This window comes from Ictalurus punctatus, chromosome 8, assembly GCF_001660625.3.
Source record: "Ictalurus punctatus breed USDA103 chromosome 8, Coco_2.0, whole genome shotgun sequence".
NCBI lineage: Eukaryota > Metazoa > Chordata > Actinopteri > Siluriformes > Ictaluridae > Ictalurus > Ictalurus punctatus.
This window is the reverse complement of record NC_030423.2, coordinates 831,572-857,500: the sequence shown is the minus strand read 5'-3', so window position 1 is coordinate 857,500 and position 25,929 is coordinate 831,572. Positions and strand designations below refer to the sequence as shown.

Here is a 25,929-nt window from a genome sequence, read left to right as displayed (position 1 = left end):
TTACTCTCTCTCTTTATTCTCTCTCTCTATTCTCTCTCTCTCTTTATTCTCTCTTTATTCTCTCTGTCTATTCTCTCTCTCTTTATTCTCTCTCTCTTTATTCTCTCTCTCTTTATTCTCTCTCTCTTTATTCTCTCTCTCTTTATTCTCTCTGTCTATTCTCTCTCTCTCTTTATTCTCTCTCTATTCTCTCTTTATTCTCTCTCTCTTCATTCTCTCTCTTCACGTTAATAAGACAATAAAAAAAGAATGGGTTCTGAACGCTTACACAAGCGTTGTACGTTTTCTCTTCTAAGATCTTTCTCCAGTTATTTATGTTTATTTGATTTATTCAGATTGTATCGTATTTAATTGAATTATTTCCACAATCATCTTCTAAATCTGAGAGCATTTCCACACGGCTCCTCTCTGTCCAAAACAGTGACATGATCTTGAGATTTATAGACACCCAGATTTATATATATATATAAATATATATCTCAAGTGAAAGCCCAGGTGAGTCATCATTAACTATCGTTTAGTAAAATTAAAGAAACTGGATAGAAACCACGATTTAAAGCACTTTTGATCACTGAAACACTACGGCTTCCTTTTATTCGATTTTTAATGTTTGTTTCATGGTGTTGTTTTGTTTTGTTTGACATTTCCTTCTGTTTGAAGAAAACGTTTGTGTTATTTCGCTACACTTTGAGCAGCATCGCTTCCAAAAAAGTCGGCATGACAAACGATGAGATGAGTAAAATCAGATGCTAAAAGACACGTCATGTGACAGGAGTGCAGAGTTCAGCTCTGCATCGGACGGTCTGATCACTCCATGAGCACCAGGGGTCTGATAAGTCCATGAGCACCAGGGGGCGGTAGACTAAAGACTGTTTAAAGGTTTTAAATAGACTTCTGTGATACTCTCATATGCGGTCTCAGAAAAAAAGTGTTTCTTTATCGCTCTGATTCAGAGTCACGTTACACTCTGTCTGACGTTGAGTGGGCGGGACCAAAAATCAGTTTAGTGACACGTCAACAACTCATCTTAAATGTGTTTGTTTCCCCCCAAGATTAGGTCTCTAGCCACTTAAAAGCAACTATCGCACCTTTAACTCACGTAGGTTGATCGTAAAGGTACATTCTGAATAATACCCAGACAGAATAAACATAAAACACATAAACACACTATAGTTCATGGCCAAAACAAACAAAAAAATCACCACAAATATTCTACATTTTGGTTTTACCATAGTGTCGCTCATAAGTATTCACCCCTGTTGACCTTTTACACATTTTGAGATAAACCCTGGACATGAAATAGATTTAAATTGGATTATTTATCATGTTTTTTTTTTTAGCTTGCTACTGAACAATCACATCATTAGTGCAGGGTTTAAACCTCAGGCTTCCACATGATACGATATAATTCACATTCTTATAGCAACAATTCCATATTTAATACGAAATATCGAAGATTCTGTATTTGACGACGTGAACAACTTCCTTCAGAATCTGGGCTCGGCCTACCATTAATCCGTGAACGATCATCACATAGAAAATGATTCTTTTAAAAGTTACGGCTAAATCACTTCGCTAGCCTGTTTAATTATTCACGTGGCTTTAAAAATACTCAGACATTTTTTAGTCTTTATTCTCGGATAAAACTCTTCTTATGAACCTTGATTCGTTTCAATCGTTGCCTTTTAAATCAGTTCATCTGATCGTTACACCCCTAATCATTAGCGTATTTTGGGACTACGTGGATTAACAGGGATTTAACAGGGGCTAACACTTCTTTTTCCCCAAACTTTCAATTAAATGACAAATTTTTTTTTTCAAGAAGATGTATTTTAGCGGGCTGGGTCAGAACCCGATGCATGTTTGTGTAAATATGAATGTAGTGTAACTTTAAAATGATCAAAGGGACACAATTTATTGTGTTAATTGACTGTTGTATCTTAATTATCTTACTGAGTAATATTTTTTAAAAATTGTTCTAAAAGTATCACTAGCCCTTTTTCTGAGAGTTCATTAGCATGAATTATTCATTAATTACATGATTTCCATGAAGTGCAGCTTGAGATAGATTCAGATTAAGATTTTATTTACATCTAATCGGTGGATCTGTCTTCGTTTTTAATCGAAGCATTCTTTAATAACGATTACATCGTGGTATTTGTTTTTAGATCCGACTTTGACCTCGGGCTGTGCCAGAACCTCGTCCACTTTTGAAAGGGTTCAAATTGTGCTGTAATGTAATTAGCAAGCGTTTTCCTCTCGTTGTCAGCTGTCCACATTACTCAGCTTTTCCCAGGAGAACAGAGATCTATTTTAAACCTGTCTTAACTGTCGCTCAGAGACAAAACCGGGTCCGATTAAAACTCTTCAGCAGCTCAAATAACAAATGCACTAAAGCAAACTTTCCCATAAAATCTTATTTCATCATTATCGGCATCTTTATTTTATCATCAACATTTTCAATTCCACATTCTTCTGTGGGGTTTTTGAGCTCGCATTACTGTCTGCCGGACTGGGAATATTTCGTTTTTAAACTTATGTTCGAAAGGCAAGTGTGTAAAAAGTAAAAGTAGTGAAAGCGGTGATAGTTTTTCTAGTTGTTATGACGTTTATTTGACATCCGCGGATAAATTGGGATTACTGGGTTTGTGTAAAGATTTATTACTTTGTTCCGAGAAACTGGGACGTGTAAAGTTTCTCCAAAGGTTTGCTACACTAGTGTGAAGTTTTACTATGCCAATGTAAAGGTGTCCTGGGTTGATGTAAAGTGTTGCTAGGGCACACACACCAATGGACTGGTGTAAAGTTTTCATACTCAGTGCAAGTGTTACTTAGTGCTAGGCTGAAAGTAGTATAATGTTTCCTTCGATTTGTTAAGAAGTTTGCTGGATTAGTGTAAAGGTTTACTAAGTAAGCATGAAAGTTTCCCGAGTAAAAACTGCTGTGCTAGTAATCCAAGCTTGTATAAAAGTTTGCCAGGCTGGTGCAAAGTTTCTCCGAGCCACAATACATTTTGACTAAGCTGGTGTAAAGTTTCACTGAGCCTGCATAAAGGTTTACCAGGCAGTTAACAAAATGGTTTGATGAGATAATGCATATCTAGGGTAAAGTAAAGGTTTGTGCAGGCTAAAAAGTTTTTTACTGAGCCACTGTAAACTTTCACTGAGTGAATTTAAAAGTTTGACCTGGTAGCGTAAAGTTTCACTGAGCACGCAAACAGGTTTGTTTGGCTATTGTAAATTTTTCTTTAGTCTGTGTAAAGTTGTGCTAAACTAGTGTAAAGTTTCATCACGTCAACGTAAAGATTTTCTTCTGTTGCGTAATTTTCTTCTGAGGCAGTCTAAAGGTTGACCAAAACAGTGTAAAGCTTCGCTGTTTGATCGGCTAGTGTAAAGTTTCCCTGCAGCAAGCGAAAAAGCTTATTAAAAAGTTTTATGAATTTGTCACGGTTTCATGTAAATGTTTGAAAGGCTAGTGTAAAGTTTCATTACGGTTGTTTAAAGGTTATCTACGTGCATGTAAAGATTTGCTAACATGGTGTAAACTTTCGCAGGGTCTGTGTAAAGGTTTTGGGAGCCTAGTGTAATGTTACACCGTTTTCACTTTTTGCCTTTGTAAATGTTCTCAGAACTAATTTAAAGTGTTGTTTATAGTGTAAACTTTCACAGAGCCTGTGTAAACATTTACTAATCGGTAAAGGGCCAACGTTGCTGTGCGTTTTGTTCTCCTGCCGCTTGGAAGGAGATCTGCAGCCACTCCGGCTGTTTGACGGAACTCTTGGTGTAAAAGTTTTCAGAGGGAATGTAAAGTGTTCACTGCAGTGTTTGTTAATGTATAAAGATTTGAGAAATGAAAGAGCCAGCGTTCAGCTGCTTCTACCCGTTTCGTCCACCCTGTACGCAGGACATGTGCCAAACTCCCATATCACCACGTCAATCACAGAAAAAAACCTAAACCTGATCTGAGTGATTGGTGTTGTAAATGTCCGATTACCACAGAGGGACTGCAGTGTTCCTCCGCTGCAACTCTATACATCTGCTTAAATATAGACATGCAACAGAGGCTATAACCGGACACTGTACTACCGATTATAAAGAGTTGATATTCCATTCTCAGTGGCCGAGCCAAACAGAGGGATGGGCGAGGGGTCTAAATACATAAATTAAAATTGAGTGGAAGGAGTGGGGGAGGGGGGGGGGGTTTATAAGTGAGGTTTACTGTTTGTACAGCAGCTCTGACTGTAGCGCAGGTTTATATTAATGCGCACGTTCTAATACGTTATCGTTTCTATAGCAACAGCTCGTACACAGCGACTCGTACAGTCGGACGCGCCGCGGATGATAATAGTAATTTAAAAAATAATGATTTACTGATTTATGTAACATGTGTGGAAGGAGTCTCCAGTGTCAGCGCATGAGACAGTCAGACAGTCAGAGTTTCTCAGTAAAACCGCAAGCTGCGGGAACATTTTTCTCCGATTGAAAGAAAAAAAGAGAGGCTGTAAACGGAGAAAATTACGATGTGGCGTTCTGTAAATAAATAAAAAACGTGACTATTTTATTCACACTTTCTCTCTCTCTCTCTCTCTCACACACACACACACACACACACACAAATGAATTACATTTCAAGTGAACTGCAAATCAAGAGCGAACTTTATCATCTCATCATTCTTCTGAGAGAGAGAGAGAGAGAGAGAGAGAGAGAGAGAGAGGAGAAAGTAAGAATGAAAGAAAGAGAGGAAACGATGCTTGTGTGCTTAATGCAAAATATCACATTATGACTGAATGCTACACCGACGCTACTCTCTCTCATCTCGTTAACAATGAGAGCCAAATTACTCTCTGAGATTAACTGGATAATGGTCCATTCTTTTCCAATTAGGCCTCGTGTTCAGACGCAGAAGAGAATCCATTGTGCCAGTGATTTCTCGGGGTTGATTACGAGGTCTCGCTGATAATAAGAGAGTCTGATAATAAAATGATCAATGTAATTTCAGCTCAACTCCCCCTTTCACATTAGCGGATGATAAGCTAGTTAACAGGCCACTCTTCCCTGAATCATGCTATTTTCCATTCGCAGGACACAAGCAACGGTTTAACGGCTTCGTTCTAATCATCATTAAGTATTACGCTTCATTAACACAAAGATCTGAGAGAAAATCAGCTTCTCCGGCTAGGAGTCCTCTTTCGCGTCTTTTTAATGAAGGGAGTCGAAATCAGCGTTTGATGACCATCTTCTAAATTCAGCTTTCGCTTTCTCTCTCTCTCTCTCTCTCTCTCTCTCTCTCTCTCTCTCTCTCTCTCTCTCTCTCTCTCTCCCTTCATTATTTTTATCTGGTTGTCATGGTAATTCCTCTCTGACCTGTGTGGAAGTAATATCTGTTTAATTATATCTTGGTTAATTCCTGACCTTGTCTAATGAAAGCATGCTTATGATTTAACTGATAAACTGAACAAGCACGTTTCTTTCAACTAGAGAAGAAATTTAGCCTGTAGCTTCAATATAACTAAATGTAACAAAATGTAGCAAAATTTAGCCTCGATGTAACAAAATGTAGCAAAATTGAGCCTCGATGTAATAAAATGTAACAAAAAAGAAAACGTAGCTAAAAAGGTCACCACGATGTTTAAAATTTAGCCACAGTGTAACAAAAAGGTAGCCATAATGGTTACTATGAAACTGTGAATACAAATAATTAAATAATGTCTCTTTAAAGACCTCAATTTGGTTTGTTGTTGTGACATTGAATACATTTTGCATCTGAAAAAGCTTTCATTGTCCTCTCCAGGCCTCTGTACAATTCTCAAGTCCTGATTCTCGATAAAAACACCTGCAATTATGTAAAATAATCAAATCCAGCAAGAGTATTTTAAATGTAAATAATATAGTGCAATGTTCAGTGTACAGTACCGATCTGCCTCAATGCTTTTTAAATATAAAGCTTCTTAGTATTAATTTAACGTTATACAAGGTAAAAATTTCCGATTTACGTATCAGCATTTATCATCATACTGTTGTATCATCACATCTGTAATCCTTCTCCCACACTGACTGTGCTAATGTAATAATGCGCTGCTCTTTAAACTCTTCTTTAGCGCGCCTGTGTCATGCCGCCGTGTTTTAATCCCATAAAAGCTTCAATCGTCTCCGTAATGGATCCCGGGCTCTGTTTGAAAAACAGCCAAATGCCACAGACGCCTCTGAACCATACGATACGTCTCGGAGCACGGTGTCCACTGAGACTTCCAACTCCCGGTCCTGACACTCGCAGAATTCGATTAAAAAAAAACACAGTAAATCAAGCCACCTGAAAGTGGGCCGAGTTCCAGGGGAAGACGAGACGGGGACACCCGACCCTCATCGTGCAGAAATCATTTAGGATCAAACGTAAACTGCTTTCTGCGTGCACATGCACAACCAACACAGGACATTTCTGATATCAGCACCTGCAAAATTTACAGCTTTTTTTTATTACAGGCCTTTAACTTAACATCATATCAGATTTCACATATACAGTAGAGATGCATAATGTACAGTGTGTCGAAGTGTATGGAAGTGTGTGGAGTGTGTGTGGAGTGTGTGGGGTGTGTGGAGTGTGTGGAGTGTGTGTGGAGTGTGTGTGGAGTGTGTGTGGAGTGTGTGTGGAGTGTGTGTGTGGAGTGTGTGTGGAGTGTGTGTGGAGTGTGTTGAGTGTGTGTGGAGTGTGTGTGTGGAGTGTGTGTTGTGTGTGTGGACTGTGTGTGTGGAGTGTGTGTGGAGTGTGTGTGTGGAGTGTGTGGAGTGTGTTGAGTGTGTGTGTGGAGTGTGTGTGTGGAGTGTGTTGAGTGTGTTGAGTGTGTGGAGTGTGTGTGTGGAGTGTGTGTGTGGAGTGTGTGTGTGGAGTGTGTGTGGAGTGTGTGTGGAGTGTGTGTGTGGAGTGTGTGTGTGGAGTGTGTGTTGTGTGTGTGGACTGTGTGGAGTGTGTGGAGTGTGTGTTGAGTGTGTGTGTGGAGTGTGTTGAGTGTGTTGAGTGTGTTGAGTGTGTGTGTGGAGTGTGTGTGTGGAGTGTGTGTGTGGAGTGTGTGTGGAGTGTGTGTGTGGAGTGTGTGTGTTGTGTGTGTGTGGAGTGTGTGTGTGGAGTGTGTGTGTTGTGTGTGTGTGTGGAGTGTGTGTTGTGTATGTGTTGTGTGTGTGTGGAGTGTGTGTGTGGAGTGTGTGTGTTGTGTGTGTGTGTGGAGTGTGTGTTGTGTATGTGTTGTGTGTGTGTGGAGTGTGTGTGTGGAGTGTGTGTGTGGAGTGTGTGTGTGTTGTGTGTGTGTGGAGTGTGTGTGGAGTGTGTGTGTGTTGTGTGTGTGTGGAGTGTGTGTGTGGAGTGTGTGTGTGTTGTGTGTGTGTGGAGTGTGTGTGGAGTGTGTGTGTGTTGTGTGTGTGTGGAGTGTGTGTTGTGTATGTGTTGTGTGTGTGTGGAGTGTGTGTGTGTGGAGTGTGTGTGTGGAGTGTGTGTGTGTTGTGTGTGTGTGGAGTGTGTGTGTGGAGTGTGTGTGTGTGGAGTGTGTGTGTGGAGTGTGTGTGTGTTGTGTGTGTGTGGAGTGTGTGTGTGTTGTGTGTGTGTGGAGTGTGTGTGTGGAGTGTGTGTTGTGTATGTGTTGTGTGTGTGTGGAGTGTGTGTGTGGAGTGTGTGTGTGGAGTGTGTGTGTGTTGTGTGTGTGTGGAGTGTGTGTGTGGAGTGTGTGTGGAGTGTGTGTGTGGAGTGTGTGTGTTGTGTGTGTGTGTGTGGAGTGTGTGTTGTGTATGTGTTGTGTGTGTGTGTGGAGTGTGTGTGTGGAGTGTGTGTGTGTTGTGTGTGTGTGGAGTGTGTGTGTGGAGTGTGTGTGTGGAGTGTGTGGCTCCTCGGGTAGAAGATCTCAGACTTAACCTTGAACTTCAGGAGGAAATTAGAGAGTAAACTGAGAGACAGAGCTCTGGCTCAGAGCAGCTTTACTCCAAATCCTACACGCTGATTGTGTCCTCTCAGAAAAGCAGAATGATCTCACACAGCAACACACACACACACACACACACACACACACACACCACAGGGTCAAAACTTATGCAACAACTGTGTTTATTTCATCAGTCGAAACAAATTTTAGCAAAAAATTCAGCATCATGTTATGACTGTGAGTGATCAGTCATGTGATCAGTCATGTGATCAGTCATGTGATCAGTCATGTGATCAGTCATGTGATCAGTCGTGTGAACTGAATTAAACACTGCGTGTGGTGTTGATTACTTTCCTATAACCGCGTGTCCCTAAGTGTTTTATTCCTCTTATACCACAACAATTTAGCTTTGATATTTGCAAAAGTATCAACCATTGTTGGTGATGTATATATTTTGGTGATGAGTGTCATTCTCGGAGTAATCTATCTTCAGTAAAGATGGGGTGATTTTTGGATATTTTCCATTTCCACTTCCTCATTAAACATCCACCTTTAATAATTCTCAGAAATGATGAAGTCTAGCGTTTCTATGCTGACGAGATTTTTCCTCGGGGTCGTATTTCATGTGCAGTGTGGCATCAATAAATCCTCTGGCTTTGGGGTTTAAGCTTCCTAAATCTCCACGTGTCTCTGGCAGAATCGAGACATTTAAATGCCACATGGGATAGAGCAGAATCTAAAATAACTGCAGAGACAACTGTTTCCTCATGCACGACACCATACCTGCACTCCGCCGTCACCTTTAATGCACCTAGAAACTGTGCGAGTGGGTGTGGCCTAATATTCTAATGAGGAGCTTGATTGGCACTGACACTTATAGCCCTGGCTATAGTTTACATTTTGTTCAACATGGGCAGAGCTTAAAGTTGATCACCTAATCTCAACGTGTTTTTTAAAAAAAAAAAAACATTAAACAAAAATCTGTAATATTGTTAAAATAATATTGTAATATTATTGATAACAAATCATTTTTTATGCACAATCAACAAAAAACTAATCCACAATTTAAAGAAATAATCGTTTTTATGTTAAACAAGAAGGCAAAACTATTTTTAATGCATGAAACTAAATGAATCAGTCCTTTGTGGTTTAATTAATAACTTATTAATAATTATTTTTAACAAAAAGCACGAATCTGCAATTAAAAAAAAAAAAGGATACATGCTAAACACGAAAAAAATTACTTTCAGTTTTTAATCGCATGAGCGATTAAAACATAAATCAACAATTAAAGCATAAATCAACAATTTATCAAAAATGGACTTTTAATGTACGTTCATCCCTCTAAATGAAAAATAAAGAATTAATTTATGATTTAAAAAGTAGTTTTTAATGCACATGAACACATGAATCAACAATTTAAAAAAGAAAACTGTTATTGTTGTATGTTGTTGTATGTTAAACAAAAATATCAATTTTTAACTCATTTTTAATCCACAGAGAACAAAAGAAAACATGATCAGTCATTAAAAAATATGTTTTAATGCACTAATGAATGAACCGATCTGCAATTTTAAAAAGAAATCAATAAATAAATGCAATTTTTTAAATGATAAAGCAAAATCAAGAAAAATCCTGATGCACGTCAATCAAGAAAGGAATTTTAACTTGTTTTTTGTAGTTTGGAATGCACAATCAGTGAAAATGCTGGAATCTGCCATTTCAAAAATGAACAAGAATGTCATTTCTAAACTAGTTTATACTGTATGTATGAGCAGCTAAAATTAAAAAAAAAAAAAAAGCAGAAATTTCTCTTTAATGTAGAAAATTAATGTATAATTTGTTTGTTATTTAAAAGGTTTTGACGTAAGGACAGTATTTTTTCTTAATTTTTTAAAGCATGGACAACCAAAGAAAAATTTGTAAAAATTTTACTAAACAAATATTTTTTAATGCACACTCAATGAGACTGCTGAAATCTGCAAATGAATGAAAACTATTCTGATGAATGTTAAACAGGAAAGACATTTTTTTACTCTTTTTTTTTAATGCGTGATCAATATGAGAGCAGAAAATCAGCAAAAACACGTCAATCTCTGTGATCGCATTTCGTGACTCCTGATTGGTTGGCGATCTTTCAGAAGTGGAGAGAGCTCTGCAGTCGTCCACGACGGCGAGCGCTCACTCAGTGAAGGAGTTAAAAGCCGGAGAGAGTGGAGAGTGATATAGTAGTGGAAAGATGAAGGGTCGAGATTCGCCGCTCTCGCTCGCACTTATAATAGAACCCTAACGTGATCCTGCGACCGGAGCTCGGCACCATGGAAACGGTGTTAAAAGCATGGAGCGACTGAAGCACCGAACTTTCCAAATGCGTAGATAGGTGTCTGATTTTCCATATCACTCTCACACACACACACACACACACACACACACACACACACACACACACGTACAAATCGAGAATGTCCTTGAGCTCCACACTGATAAACACACACAGAGCAGGCCTGAGCTTCTAGAAAGTTCTGCATACCGCAGCAGTATGTGTGTGTGTGTGTGTGTGTGTGTGTGTGTGTGTGTGTGTAGACATGAACCTACAACACTAACCTATGTATCATCAGTCTGCAACATATAAAACTAATGTTTATTTATTTGTTTGTTTCAATCAAAGTGTTTGTATTTCTATATATTTTATTTTAAAAATGAGCAAGAGATTGCAAAATAGTATTCATTTTCTTTAATAGTTTCATTTGATTTGTTTTATTTCAAATCGTTTTCGCCCACAAATGAAACGGTCCTTTGCGGTAACCGCATAAAACGTGCAACAATCTGTTCATCTGAATAGGCTTTGTCCGGTTGTTGATTTGGGCGGAGTTTATTTCTGGGCCAGAAAAACGTAAACACAACCCTGAAATAAGAAAAGTAGTGATATTGGGACATGTGACAGCAGTGTGGTTGGATTTCTCTGGATTTCACAGGAATCAAAGAAAATTGTTGGGCGTGAATGATGTAACCCCGCCCCTAATCCTAACCCCGCCCCTAATCTTAATACTGATCCTTAATACTAATACGTAAACAGATTGAGTTGTGGGAAGATGCAGGTGCAGTATTGTGAATCACACTGAGTTTCACTGAGGTAATATCTTTGAGACGGTACGATTATTAAAGGTCTATAAACATGTTTAAAGATTACAGACTGCACCTTTAAGGTTAAACTCCACCCTGAACGATTTGCATATTAATGTTTCTCATTAAATGATTTCTCATCTCTCTGCTTCAACATTTACGTTTTACATCAACATTTATGATCGACATGTTGCTCCATTTTCACATTACCCACAATGCCTTGCTGATGGGTGTGGTGTACCCTATTTAGCCCTCTTTTCACTCGCTACCTTCGGAGAGTTATGCGGCGGCGCTTTAATCCTTTCGTCTGCCCAGCTCTCTCAAAACTGTGCTTAAAACGGATCAGCTTCCAAAGCTTCAACTTTTATGCTAGCACTGCCGTCAATTCCGTCGCGTCCGTCACCTCGTAGATCGCTAACTGCATCTTAAATCATCGTAAAGCTGCACTGCATTCTGGGACTTGGAGTCCAGTGTTCTCTCCAAAGTCTCCACTCCTTCTAATGTTAGACTTCTCACAGGAATAATGGAAAAAAACAACACCAAGCAACAAATTATCACCAGAATCGCTAAACACATCAGAAACATTCCGATCGAACCCTGTAATGTGATTCAGGGTGGAGTTTTCCCTTACGAGACATAAGTACAGGGTTAGGAATCATGTAGCGTCACGCTAAACCCACTGTCGCTCTTGCCAAGTGTGCGCATTGAAGGCATTGCGAGAATAAGTGCCATTGCTTACCAGCTGTGGGATGAACACACTCCCTCAGAGTGCTAGTCCAGGTGAAGACGCCTGGCCTGCCGTAGCTGAACATCTCTGCTCTCACCAGACGTCACACGATAAATAAAAAAATAAATACATACATGAACAAGAACAGCAGGAATGGGGAACGTTCTCTCTGGTTTCTTTGTGACTTTCTCTCTGTCCAACCACCTGTTCAGTCTCTCTCGCACTGTGTGTGTGTGTGTTGGGTAGTTTGTGTGTGTAGCATGTTGGACAGACACCAAAGGTCGAGCAGCGTCGTGAAAGAGTGACCCTGCGAGTTCGAGCGCCGATAAATCAGTGCAGAAGTGAGTTGTCATCGGTGAGAGGAGGGAAACGGTGCCATGCTGTAGTGAACCCAAACCCACTGGCAGCTACACAGCCCTGTGTGTGTTTGTGTGTGTGGGAAAGTGTGAGAGAGAGAGAGAGAGAGAGAGAGAGAGAGAGAGAGAGAGAGAGAGAGAGAGAGAGTGAAAAGGTATGTAACAGAAAAAAGAGAGTGTGCATGAAAAGGAGAGTGAGAGAATGAGAGAAAAAGAGTGTTAGAGAGAGAGAGAGAAAGAATGTCAGTTGTATGACAGAGAGAAAATAGTGAGATGGAGAGATAACGTGATAGAGTGATGGCTTGGAACAGAGAGAGAGAGAGAGAGAGAGAGAGAGAGAGAGAGAGAGAGAGAGTGTAATAGTGACAGAGAGAGACACTGAAAGAGAGACAGATAGATAGAGAGAGTTACTATGGTAGTGTGTCCATGTGAAGTATGAATAGCACGGCATGTCTGGAACGCACCTATAAAAACAAGGCTACAATAACACACACACACACACACACACACACACACACACAGAAATATCCTAGTACACTTAATTCAATTGTCTCCATGCACAAAATACAAAACACTTGGCCACAGACACTGCACAATAACAAGTGCACTTCTATAAACACATTAACACACAACCCAACATGCTAACTCTCCACGTTTATTTAAAGATCCTGTCCTAAATCTGGTCAGGTTCGCTCATGTTTGCTTTGGGACTGAGAATGTACACACGTTAGATTCGCTCGTGTTAAAGCATTAGCTAGAAGTGAAGCAGCGAAGATTCTAAACCTTTATGAATGATTTACAGTCTGTCAAAGATTAGATTCGCCCTTGTTAAATTGCTAGCGTTAGCAGCGAAGATAATCCTGTCAGAAATCCTGTCAGACTACCTCATGGTTTGTAGCTAACATTAGCAGTGAAAGTTATTTACAAATATGACTGTCTGGTCAGGTTAGCTCGTGTTTGATTAGCTGACTAGTTTTGTTAATGAATAAGAATAAAAGTCCTGTCTGAAATCGTCAGATTAGCTCGTGTTGGGTAGCTAGCGTCAACAGTGAAGATTATAAACATTTATGAGTATGATTTTATTTTATTTTTTTTTAAATACTGCAGAATTCTTGTCAGATTAGCTAATGTTTGCTAGCTGGCTAGCTTTGGCAGTGAAGATTATTTACGCCATTTATGAACATGACTTTACAAATGCTCTCAGAAATCCTGAGCAGGTTAGCTCATCTTAAATAGTAGCTAGCATGAGCAGTGAAAATGATCAACACTGATGCAGATTGCTTTTAAAAAATATCCCGAAGAAATGTATCTTATTATATCTTGTCAGGTCCGCTCACGTTAGGTAGCTACTATAAGCAGTGAAGAATAGAAATATTTATGAATAGGATTAAAAATCCTTTCAGAAATCCTGTCAGATTAAGATCCTGTAAACTACAATCTTGTGTTAGCATCGAAGATTATCAATGTTTATGACCTAATAATGCAAATTAATCTATATGCTAGCCCGTAGACAGACGCTAATGCTAATGAAATGAACCTCTAGAGTAAATAAACTCATCTAGAATTTAGTTATAAAGTTACATTAATTATTATTATTATTATTATTATTATTATTATTATTATTATTATGGGGTAAAGAACTGATTGTAGGTAATAAACAGAAAAAATCTTGGAGTATTTTATAATGTTTTTTGCTAAAAAAAAAAAAAAAAAAGAAGAAGAAAAAGAAAGAACGAAAAATAGAATATACACACGCACGGTGTGTTGTTTCTTTCCTCCAATTTGCGTACACACGTCATAAATAAATGAGGAACTTTCCTGACATCTGAGCAGCTTATTATTCTGTGATCAGCTCCTTGGAGTAATATCAATAAATAAGAAGAGCATCGCGGGAAGAACAGACGCCCGAACCGTGCAATAAATAATCCATCGTCGCTCCGTGTTCCCCCTCTGAGCGGAACAACGCTGGGACCCTCAGAGAGTCGGTGCTCTTCTCAGGAACGACACCGTGCAGTAAAGAAAAGAAAAGAAAAGAAAAGAATGTATGTGAATTTAAATCTACTGCAGCTCACAGTGCAGTTCGTGCTTTTCCAGAAGGATCCTGATTGGTCGCCAGGTGTTGATTAACGGCGGCTCTGACAGTAGCGCAGGTTTATATTAACGCGCTGGTTATAATACGTTATCGTTTCTATAGCAACGGCTCGTTCACTGCGATTCGTCCGGTGGAACGCTCCACGGAAACGGAATAAAAAGTTCTCTGTAAGGAGATTGTGAGTTTATGTAACGTGTATGGAAGGAGTCTCCAGTGTCAGAGGTCAAGCCGTAACCGTACGTTTAGACTTCTTCACGGTTTCTCTGTAATATTTCTTTTTTCTCTAATCAGGGGGAAAAAAGAGACTGTTTATACAGAAGCTGCTATTACATAAGTGATGTTCCGCAACAATAAGTGTAACTATAAATGGATAAAAAAAAAGTACAACGTGTAATCAATAATAAATTGAAGAATTGTTGTGGTATAAGAGAAATATAACACATCAGGACTCGCTGTTGGAGAAAAACATATGCACCGTGCCTGTGCTGGTTTTCTCTGCAGCCGTGTGTGTGTGTGTTTATAAAAGATAAAGTATTAATGTTTATCCATGTCTAACGTTCCAGACATTCAGCAAAAGATAACTTGGGTAAGATGCGCATGCCATCGTCCATCTTAAATTTATAGGGTTAAGTTACTGGGGTTAAATGTCAGTAACAGCGTCAGAGTCGAACAGCTGTGTTCATGCCTTACGGCAGAAAATAAAACCTTTCCAATCCTTTCATACTCCACCACCTAAACTATACCTGAGGGTAGCTCCGCCCACTTTCCTTTCCTTTTTTTAGTGCTGTAGAAGAAATGAAAATCTGCCGAGCGTTCACTTCATGTTGTGTGTGTCGCGAACGAGACTTTATATTTATTTACGATATGGTAATCTGATTTATTTTATTTTTTCGCATTTATTTCATTCAAACATTAAAACTCTCTTTATTTCACATTTTTATTATTATTATTATTGTTATTATTATTATTATTATTATCATCTTGTCTTTTATTGACCAGCACTCTGATATTAGCGTAGCTGCATTATATATTATAACTGTTATAGTCAGTAGGAAGACACTGTTACAGTCAGTTCCAAAATTATTGGCACCCTATATTAAAATAAGCAGAAAAGTACCTATAAAATGAATATCTAATGATATGCAGATCATATTGATTGAATATTGATAGTGTGTGCGTGTGTGTGTGTGGGGGGGGGGGGTTTCAAGCTTTTAAAATGAACAGTAGTGCTTTTTTTTCTTTTAAACAGTTTTCAATATTATTGGCACCCGGTAAATTTACATATTGTATATATCTACAGTATAGTACAGATTTTAGGGCTGCCAATACATTTGCCAAATATGTATTTATTTGTTTATTTATTTATTTATTTTCAGTAGTACAAAATAATTTTGCCAAACAATGTTTAAAATCCTGTATATTAATTAGGTTTTTGTACATTAGATTAAGATTTTTTTTTTTTTTAAACATTTCTTATTTTAAGGAGTTTTTGGGGTGCCAATAATTCTGACACATACTCTTCAGAAGAAATGGATTTACTTTTCATTAATACAAAGGTTAAGGTGCCTTCACCTTAACACACCTTTAAGGTGTGTACAGAAGGTACAAAGGTTTTTATTTCATCTAAATGTTTTAAAGTGCTTTATATTATATACAAATGAAGAGAAAATAAACGAGACATTTCTTTTAGACCTTTTATTTGAAATGTTTATTACAGGTGCCAGTTTCTTATCTGATATTTTTAATGATTTTGCGTTGAAGAGAAAAAGTAAAAATCCTCTCTGTAAGTGTTTACGTGAACAGCTGAGACTGATCGTGCGTGATGTTTACGTTTTCTGCAGCGGACTGTATGTCAGCGAAGCTAGATTTGAGAATATTCAATAAATAAGTGTAAACAGGAACGTGGATTATTGTAGGTGACATTTATGTAGATTCCTCTTGAACCTCCTTTACATCGCTTCCTGTTTTTCCCGCCACATGCTGGACGGTTTTGTTTAGACCGGACATGTTGGCAAATCCCACCGCAGCACGACCCCATCGCTTTATTTTCCACGGAGAGCTTACAGACCCGTCACTCACACGGCGGCAGTAACGCGAGAGACGGTCTGAACTCACAGCAGCACATGGCTGAAATAGCAATTTCCACAGAACCACACACGGTGAAACCCGACCCGACCCGAACTCTCTCTCAGAGAGAGAGAGAGAGAGAGAGAGAGAGAGAGAGAGAGAGAGATTGACAGAGGAGGTGAAATTACAGCGTCTGTCATTTCTTCACAAAAACACATGCTAAACACCTGTTCGGAGGAAGTGCTAAGCAACAATCTACACCAAAACATCGCTAACACTGTAACCGAATCCGGATCCGGTGTTTACCGTTTCAAATCGACGTCCAAATCGGAATCCTCATCTAAGTTCCTGAGCTGTACTGAAAAAAAATATGGCCTCCGTACTGTTTTGGTTCCAGAGACACGGCCGGGTTTGAGGATAATCCGGGACTTCGGTCTGGCCTTTAACTTTCAATTTTCAAGCCTTTTAGGCATCTTTGTTTCTTTGTGTGGGTACTGTAGGTGTAGGATACTGTGGGTGTTTTCCTGACTTTTAAGCTGTAGGCAGTTGTAGAGGCTGTATGTAGCATTCAGTGTTAACATTTCAACGGTATTTACAGATTTTTCCCCTTTATGTCCTCCATATTTAATTAAAAACCAGTTGCAGGCGGTAAGGACCGATCCATGTTTTTTTTTCTTTTTAAAGAAATCTAGGCAGCAACAGGAGATTATGAAATGTGCAAGGTTAGGTGAGTGTCGCCCTCTACTGGTCACAAATTAGAATTAAATATAATCAGAGAGAGAGAGAGAGAGAGAGAACAAAGAAAGATGATAGTTTTTACTTTTCACTTCACTTAATTATTTAAAACAATAAATAAATATATAGATAACATGAGCAACTAGAAAAAAAATTTTTCCAATTTTTTTTTTTTTTTTTTTTACCAGATTCTGGATTTTTTTTTTTTTTTAAGTGAACAAACAAACAAATAAATGAAACAAAATCAACAGATAAATAGACAAATAAATAAATAAACAAATAATGTATGTATGACCAGAAATGGGGTTGTGCATGTTTTTACTTTTGCTTTGTTTTTCTTTCTTTCTTTCTTTCTTTCTTTCTTTATTTATTTATTTATTTATTTATTTATTTATTTATTCATTCATTCATTTGTTTATTTATTTATTTAAGAAATTGGAAAGGAGTGAGCAACAAGAATGTTTCTGCCATTTACCTTTTGCAATTTTTTAGTAAATAAAAAAGACAAACAAACAAACAAACAGACAGACAAAAATTATAACCAATTGTGTATGTTTATAGTTTTTACTTTAACTTTACTTTTTTTGACGAATAAATTTATAAACGAATAAACAAATAAACAAACAAACCGGCCAGAAATGTGGTTAGGTTTGTATATGTTTGTTTTATTATTCCTTGTTTGTTTTTGTTTTTTTAAAACATTTCATCATTATTGTATTTTATGTTTGATATATTGTTTATGTTAGTTTTTTTTATTATTATTAAAAACATACATAGATATTCATATTATTTATGTGTACATATAGTGAACATGAATGTTGTGAACCGCATTTGTTCTAAGAATTAGCATAAGCATGTATGCTAGCTGCTGTGACATGAAAAAAAATTATAATCTGCATCCAATGGAGGCCGAAACACTGTCTACAGATACAGAGCCTGAGAGTTTATTTCCTTGTGAGCAGGACAAAATATTAGCATGGACTTTTCAAACTAATGTAAACTAATGGCTAATGTAGCAATATATTTGAAATAAGGTTAACATCGCTAATCAGAACCCAAACGGGTTGAACAGGGTCGTCCAGAACCATATTGACCATATTGGTGATTAGCATAAACACATGCAGTATAACATTAGCCACCGCTACGATCTGTGGCACTGAGCTGAAAGAAGTATATCGCATGTGAAAGAAATACTCGCTCAATAAGCAGGAAATATATCAAGGCTCCAAAATTCTGTCATCGAGTGTTCCCTGGTTTTATTTACTGCAAACGCTGGCCTTTCCCTGCAGCCTTTAAGAGATTAGCCCATGCTAACGGACATGCATAAGCTGAATAGTTTGGCTAGCACACACACGCACACACACGTGTACACGCACACACAGTGCATCCAAGATCACAACAGCAACAAAAACTGGTGATGGAAATGAATAAGAATTAAAGATAAGATGCTTGATATTCTCTACGTGAATGCTAATAAAAGCCAGGTTCACTCTCATGAGACGCTAGCAGACATTAGCATGAGTTGTTAGCATAATTTTGTCTTTAAATAGTAGGAAAACATCTTGAAAAATTTTTCGATCGGACTTAAGTGATTAGCAAGTGCTCTGTCTCACATCAGTGTGGCTCCTTATTTAGACTTCTGTGATGCGCATGATTAGCATTGCTTCACTGAAAATGGCGTGCTCTGGAAGTCAGATCCCAGCTTCAGTGATCGCTGTTGTGACATAAATTACTTTTTTAATATTATCTTGACTGTTATAAAATAAATTAAATAAAAAGTCAAAATATTCCCCCATCAGTTTACCCATATTCCTTTCTTGACTTCTAAGATTATTATTATTATTATTATTATTATTATTATTATTATTAGCCTAAATACAAAACATCATGCAGATAGACATCTATGATTAGCATGTGGCTAACATCGCTCTGTCTAATGCTAATTTTAGTTATACAGGTGTATTTCGATCCACAGTATACGGTTTAATAACACTCACACCAGCTCCTTATTGAGTCTCAGATTCAGTGAAAAAAAAATCTCAGGTGTTTATGGTTAGCATTATTAGCATGATTAGAATTGCTTGACTGAGTGACGCTAAGTTCAGTAATGCATTTCATCTCACACAGTCTTCCACAATCCGTCTGGTCTCTAAAGGAAGGCGTGATATAAACAGTAACAGATGGCTGGAAACTAAATACATGCTGAGCTTCTCACTTTTAATGTCTACTCTCTGGAGTTCCCAGACGCTCTCAGACGTACTCTTCTGCTCCCGAACTTTTCATTGACCTTGCGCTAAATTTTATGCAGCAACCTGCTGCGTGAGCCGAACACATACATCTTGAAAAGGATTGTAATGTAATGAACGGGTCAAATGGATGGGTCAGCCGGTACGTTCTTCAGTCAGTGGGTCAGTCGGTTTGTGGGCTGCCCAGTTGGTTGGTTGGATATTTGGTTGATTAGCTGGTGAGCCTTTCAGCTGGCTCAGTTGGTCAGATTGGTGATTCAGTTGGTGGATTGGTCAGATGCAGGTTCAGTTGGTTAGAGGGTTGGACAGGCGGTCAGTGAATCAGACAGGTAGGGCAGTTGCATGGGTCAGTGAGTTGTTCAGTAGGTGGTCGGGTACATTGACTGGTCAGTTGTAATCAGAAAGTTAGTTGATCAGACATTTGGTGGGTCAGTGTTTGGGTCTGGATGGGTCATTGGGTTGGTAAGTTAGAAAGTTGGTGAGAAAGTGGGTTGGTCAGTTGGTCAGTCATTTGGTGGGTTAGTGAGTAAGTCAGTTAGTGGATGGGTCAGTCAGGGGATTGGTCAGTCACTGGGTTGATTGCTCAGGTGGTGAGTGAAGTCACTCAGTGAATGGGTCACTGGGTCGGTCACTTTGTTGTTCGGCCTGTGGACTGGTCAGTGGATTGGTCTGGTTTTTCAGCCAGTGGATCGGTTGGTCAGTAATTGGCAAATCAGTGAATCAGACAATTGGTGGGTCGTCGGGTTTCTGGGTCGATCAGCCAGTGGATTAGGCATTTGGAGGGTCAGTGGTTGGGTTGTCCCATCAGTTGTTTGGTCAGTAAATGGTCAATAGTTTGGTCAGTAGATCTGTCAGTGATCAACCCAGACAGTTGATGAATCAGGCAGTCAGTTGGTCAGTCACTAGTGGGTCAGTCAGTGGATGGGTTAGTTAGTTATAAAGTTGGTCAGTCAATTTGTCTCGTGATGGTTGGGCAGTCAGTGGATTGGTCTTCCTTTCTGCAGTAAAAAAGTTGGTCAGTAGATGGCGGGTCAGTGAATTGGATATTTGGTGGGTCAGAGGGTCAGTCAGTTAGTGTGTGGACTGATCGGTCAGGTTGGTCAGTCACACAACAGCATCAACAACAATAATAATAGGTTTAAAAAAAAATAAAATAATAATAATAATAATAATAATAATAATAATAATAATATAGCATTGGAGATTGTGTTTAAAGCAGATCTGACCCTAATGACACTGGTATACACACACACACACACACACACACACACACACACACACACATACACACACACATATACACATGCACACACACACAATTTAAAAAATTCATCATGCTGCCAGATCACAGCTCGTTCCTCAGCATGTTATACAGTTTCATAGCGAGATCTCTGGAGTCTAAATATGGGATGTCTAAAGTGCAGTAGCTCAGTTAACCTGCCGTTTATGTTTTAACAGCCGATACCAAACGGGAATGATATGTCCACCATCGCCATAACAACAACACACAGTTCTCTGCTCTCCTAAACTGACTATAATAAAAAATGATTGCCTGCAGTAATCATAAATATTAAGAGTGCTGTGCACAGGAGCATATTTTTAAACACTTATTCAGTATTATTTTCTTTTACACTTTATTTCACTTCATATTCACAGACACAGTCACTAACATAGTGCTTATTTGTTTCATCACTTCCTGTTTGGCATATTTAGCTTTTTCTGAATAATAATAATAATAATAATAATAATAATATAATAAATATAGCTGCAAGCAGCAATTATTGGGTTTCAAGCACATTAGGGCCTGTAAGGACATGCATGACAAGATATTATGCAAGTCTATAAGCACTTAAATCAGAGGAAAAAACAAGATCATTTTAAGAAATATCGCTCTTCAATAACCCTGTCTAATAGCTGCTGAACATTCATTGGCCAATGGCAGCCATATGTTTCAAGATTCACAACTGTCCTCATAGACGCTGATGGGACCTTGGACACTTCGTACAAGTTTTCAAGTCGATTGGACAAATGATTCCATATTTAGTGTCAATTTCATGTTTTGTCCTGTTATACCGCCACCAACTGGCCACACTTAGTAATGTTTTACATCTGTCCTCAGATTGAGCCCTGACATAATTATCCCAGGTTTGGTGGAAATATCTCATTCCGTTCAAGAGTTATAGCTATTTAACTGAAAATGGCCACGCCCTCTTCAAAAGTTTGGATGTGCGCTCGTGAGGGTAAATGAAAACTTCAAGTTTTTTAAAAAAATTATTATTGATCTAAGGAGTCCAAGCAATTGTCCTGCAGTGGTTTTATTTCATTGAGCGAAAAACCTAGGACTCCTTTGTGAAAGTAGTTTTTAAAATTAATCTCAAATATTTAACGAATGATTTGACCAACACCAATGATTCTTTAGCCAAGCGTGATAGTGCGCCCTGGTGGACGATTGGGTTCAAATTCCTCACAGACCTCGGGGGCCAAGATGCAAACAGGTCCACCAAGCACCAGGGCCGAGACTTTGCGTTGGTGTACAGTAGACTGGGGGAGTAGTGGGGGTGTAGACCACCCCTAAAGTTTCTAGTCTCTAGGCCTTACGCTTTGGTCTATAATAATAATAATAATAATAATAATAATAATAATAACATATTAAAAACACACTGATGAAAAATGCTAGATTAAATACATTCAAATGTGTTATAAAATAAATAAATAAATAAAAACAGAATTACTGTCTAATTTTTTATCATTTATTTTAATGAGCTTAATAGGCTCACAATGACAGAAAACAACAACAACAAAGAAATGCTAGATTCAATAATAAATAATTAAATGGAAAAAAAACTTCAGCTCACAAAATGTCAAAAAATAATTACATATAAATAATAAGATCGAAAAAATTAATAAAGAGAAGCACGATTTCTGCTTTTTTTTTTTCATTTAGTAATTTATTGGTTTCATTATTTAAATTAGTTCTTTACAAGCCATTCCGTCGTCACTGGCCAAAAATAATAATAAAAAAAAATTTCAATTCCCCACTATACGATATATTTTCTTATTTCTGCTGCACTTCCCATATGACTCATTACTTTCCTACAGTCTTTATTTCATTAATAAATTTGTTTATTTATATAGTTTAAGAGCAAATGGCAGCACAGCTTTAAAGCTTCAGGTTTACACTCCATTGAACTACAATGAACAGTTTTAAATAATAAGGATAAATGTAAAATAATAATAATAATAATAATAATAATACTTTTTTTTTTTAAAAATCACACTTACACGTCAGATGTTCTCTCAGCTTCCGGAACAAAGACACTTTGCGGAAGCTCCACGTCGGAGCAACTTGCGTCGTCGTATCCTCGTCAGCCACGATGGCGGCCATGTTGTATAAATTAATTTTAAAATGAATTCGCTTTCCTGCTGTGAAGCTGAAGCTGTACACTCGGTCACTGATGCACGAGAGCTCACACACTCGTTTCAAAGCCTCGTTTAAATTTAAAGCCTCGTTTTAAAAAAAGGCGGTCTGGCTCGGGTTTTACCACCGTGATGAAAATGCGTCTCGGTGACGTCAGCATCGGCAGCCATGTTGTGGTTACGGTTGCAGGCCTCAGGTTCAAACCCATGGAGATCCTCTGAGGATTGCCGTTCTTCTATTTTAGCTCTGATGCATCATGCTGGAGGGTATAACGTCTCTCCCGTGACCTCGCAGTGGCCTTCTGAATGGATCTGGTTTAAAAGTTTGGAATGGGCGCTGCTGATGATTCGATAACTACTGCCTTCATCTGCCATCATCTGCCTTCATCTATCAGAAGCACCTTCAAAATAAATAAATAGTGGAGCGTCCGCTGTACAAGTCCCTGTGAACAAGCTGTTACTATAGAAATGATAAGCTGATGAACTCTGGATCCTGATTGGTCAGAAGGTGTTGTTTAATTTTCTATAACAGCAGCTCTGACAGTCGCAGGCTTATATTAATGTGCTCGTTCTAATATGTTATCGTTTCTATAGCAACCGCTCCTTCACATGGACTTTCAGTAAGGAGATGTTTATTTATCATTTATGGAAGGAGTCTCCAAGTTCAGTGCTGTGTAACAGTCAGAGGTGAAGCTGTAACGTCACGTTTTCTGACGTCTTCATCTTTGCCGAATTGCATTTTGTTTTTTTATCTTATTAACATGACGAGAGAGAATAAAGAGAGAGAGCAAAGAGCGAGAATGAAGAGAGAGAATAAAGTGAGAATAAAGAGAGAGAATAAAGAGAGAGAATGAAGAAAGAATAAAGAGAGAGAATGAAGGGAGAATAAAGAGAGAGACTGAAGAGAGAATAAAGAGAGAGAATAAAGGGAGAGAATGAAGAGAGAATAAAGAGAGAATAAAGAGAGAGAATAAAGAGAGAGAATGAAGGGAGAATAAAGAGAGAGACTGAAGAGAGAATAAAGATAGAGAATAAAGGGAGAGAATGAAGGGAGAATGAAGAGAGAGAATGAAGAGAGAATAAAGAGAGAGAATGAAGGGAGAGAATGAAGAGAGAATAAAGAGAGAGAATAAAGGGAGAGAATGAAGAGAGAATAAAGAGAGAGAATAAAGGGAGAGAATGAAGAGAGAATAAAGAGAGAATAAAGAGAGAGAATAAAGAGAGAGAATGAAGGGAGAATAAAGAGAGAGACTGAAGAGAGAATAAAGATAGAGAATAAAGGGAGAGAATGAAGGGAGAATGAAGAGAGAGACTGAAGAGAGAATAAAGAGAGAGAATAAAGGGAGAGAATGAAGGGAGAATGAAGAGAGAGAATGAAGGGAGAATAAAGAGAGAGAGAATAAAGAGAGAGACTGAAGAGAGAATAAAGAGAGAGAATAAAGAGAGAGAATGAAGAGAGAATAAAGAGAGAGAATGAAGAGAGAATAAAGAGAGAGAATGAAGGGAGAATAAAGATAGAGAGAATAAAAAGAGAGAATAAAGAGAGAGAATAAAGAGAGAGACTGAAGAGAGAATAAAGAGAGAATGAAGAGAGAGACTGAAGAGAGAATAAAGAGAGAGAATAAAGAGAGAGAATGAAGAGAGACTGAAGAGAGAATAAAGAGAGAATAAAGAGAGAGAATAAAGAGAGAGACTGAAGAGAGAATAAAGAGAGAGAATAAAGAGAGAGAATGAAGAGAGACTGAAGAGAGAATAAAGAGAGAATGAAGAGAGAGAATAAAGAGAGAGAATGAAGAGAGAGAATAAAGAGAGAGAATAAAGAGAGAGAATGAAGAGAGAATAAAGAGAGGGAATAGAGAGAGGGAATAGAGAGAGAGAGAATAGAGAGAGGGAATAGAGAGAGGGAATAGAGAGAGGGATGGTGAGGGAACGAGTGTTTATAGCTGCTATAACGTAAGTGCTAACAGGAACTAACATTTAATGAAACTATATTTCAGATCAAATGTACGCTGTGGTTCTTTGAAAGATAAACACTTGTGATAGTTGGTGAGGCGCTGTGGTGTCAGGGGAATAAAACGCTGTTAGAGGAAAATAATCAGCTTCAGGGTGGAAACAGTAGAATCCACTTCCACCTGTTTTTAGGTGTGTGTGAAGTGGCTTTACGCTGCACGCAGCGATGGCGATATAACGTTCCTATCGTTCATCTTCTAAATGAAAGGGAATTTTCAGAGAATTTGGAATATGAAGAGTTTAATACGATCCGGTGTGTGTGACGGACGCTGAACTCTCACCTTACACTGATCACATGTCTGTAATCTCGTGAAAGATTTACACTACTCGTATATAAAGAAGGAATGGTTTGTTATGGTTTAAAATTAGCCGTACCTCATGTTTCATGAGCCGCTGAATTCCGCCAAAAGCGTCACTAAGCACTCGGCAGTGAATTTAATATAGCATTACGATGTTCCTGAAGAATCTTAATAGGAGGAGCATATGCTTCAGTGCTAACACACGCAGCTTAAAGTAAAGAAGATCAGCAGCTCTGTCTACTTTTATTGAACCTGTACTCCTGGAATGGAGTTGGGGTTTTTTAATCATTAAAGTTATCTGGAAAAGATGATGCCTTATACACATTTAATGCCTTATACACATTTAAATTATCTACCAATAAAATCAACTCAGCGTGAGCGCAGACGTTGTATTTTAAAGCAGCTGCATATGCAGCATTTTTACTGATATACAGATAAATGTAAATAACGGTGTTCCACAGGGCTCCGGTTTCGGTCCAATTCCGTTTCCCATTTCTTGCATTTTCCCAGACTATATGATGTGCTCTCTTTAAGCAGATCCTGTTAAGCCGTGGAGAACTTCATGATGAAGGCCAGATCAACAGATCAACCTTAGGAGTTCTTCAAGTGTTCTTTTTTTGTGTTTAGTTTAAAATTCTTCATGGACATGTTGCTATATTTTCATTCTGGTTATTGGGTACCTACATTACCCACAATGCTGCGCTGATAGTGGTGGTGCATTGGGTGAGGTTTAGCCCTCGCTTCTCTCTAGAAAGATGCAGCGGCGCTTTAATCCTTTCCTCTGCCCAGCTCTCTCAACGGATCAGCTTCCAAAGCTTCAACGTTCACGCTAATACATCCGTCAACGCCATCACGCCCGTCATCTCGTAGACCGCTAACTAGCCGAGCCGAGCCATAACTCAGCATCATAGAGCTGCAATGCATTCTGGGACACTGACTCCAGCATTCGCTCC

The 25,929-nt window shown here is 38.4% G+C and overlaps 1 protein-coding gene across 2 annotated transcripts in view; it reads right to left on the bottom strand.

Moving 5' to 3' along the window:
• Positions 1-22,686, bottom strand: part of LOC108269067 (cytosolic carboxypeptidase 4) — a 100,625-nt gene extending 77,939 nt beyond the window's left edge. Inside the window, exon 1 of one of the 2 annotated variants that reach the window (XM_053682269.1) lies at positions 22,533-22,686. In XM_053682269.1, the coding sequence (XP_053538244.1) occupies positions 22,533-22,635 (103 nt within the window). In that variant the 5' untranslated portion in view covers positions 22,636-22,686. Of the gene's footprint in view, positions 1-11,766; positions 12,197-22,532 lie in introns of those variants that run through there. The other variant, XM_053682270.1, reaches the window with a different exon arrangement.
• Positions 22,687-25,929: the final 3,243 nt, after the last annotated feature.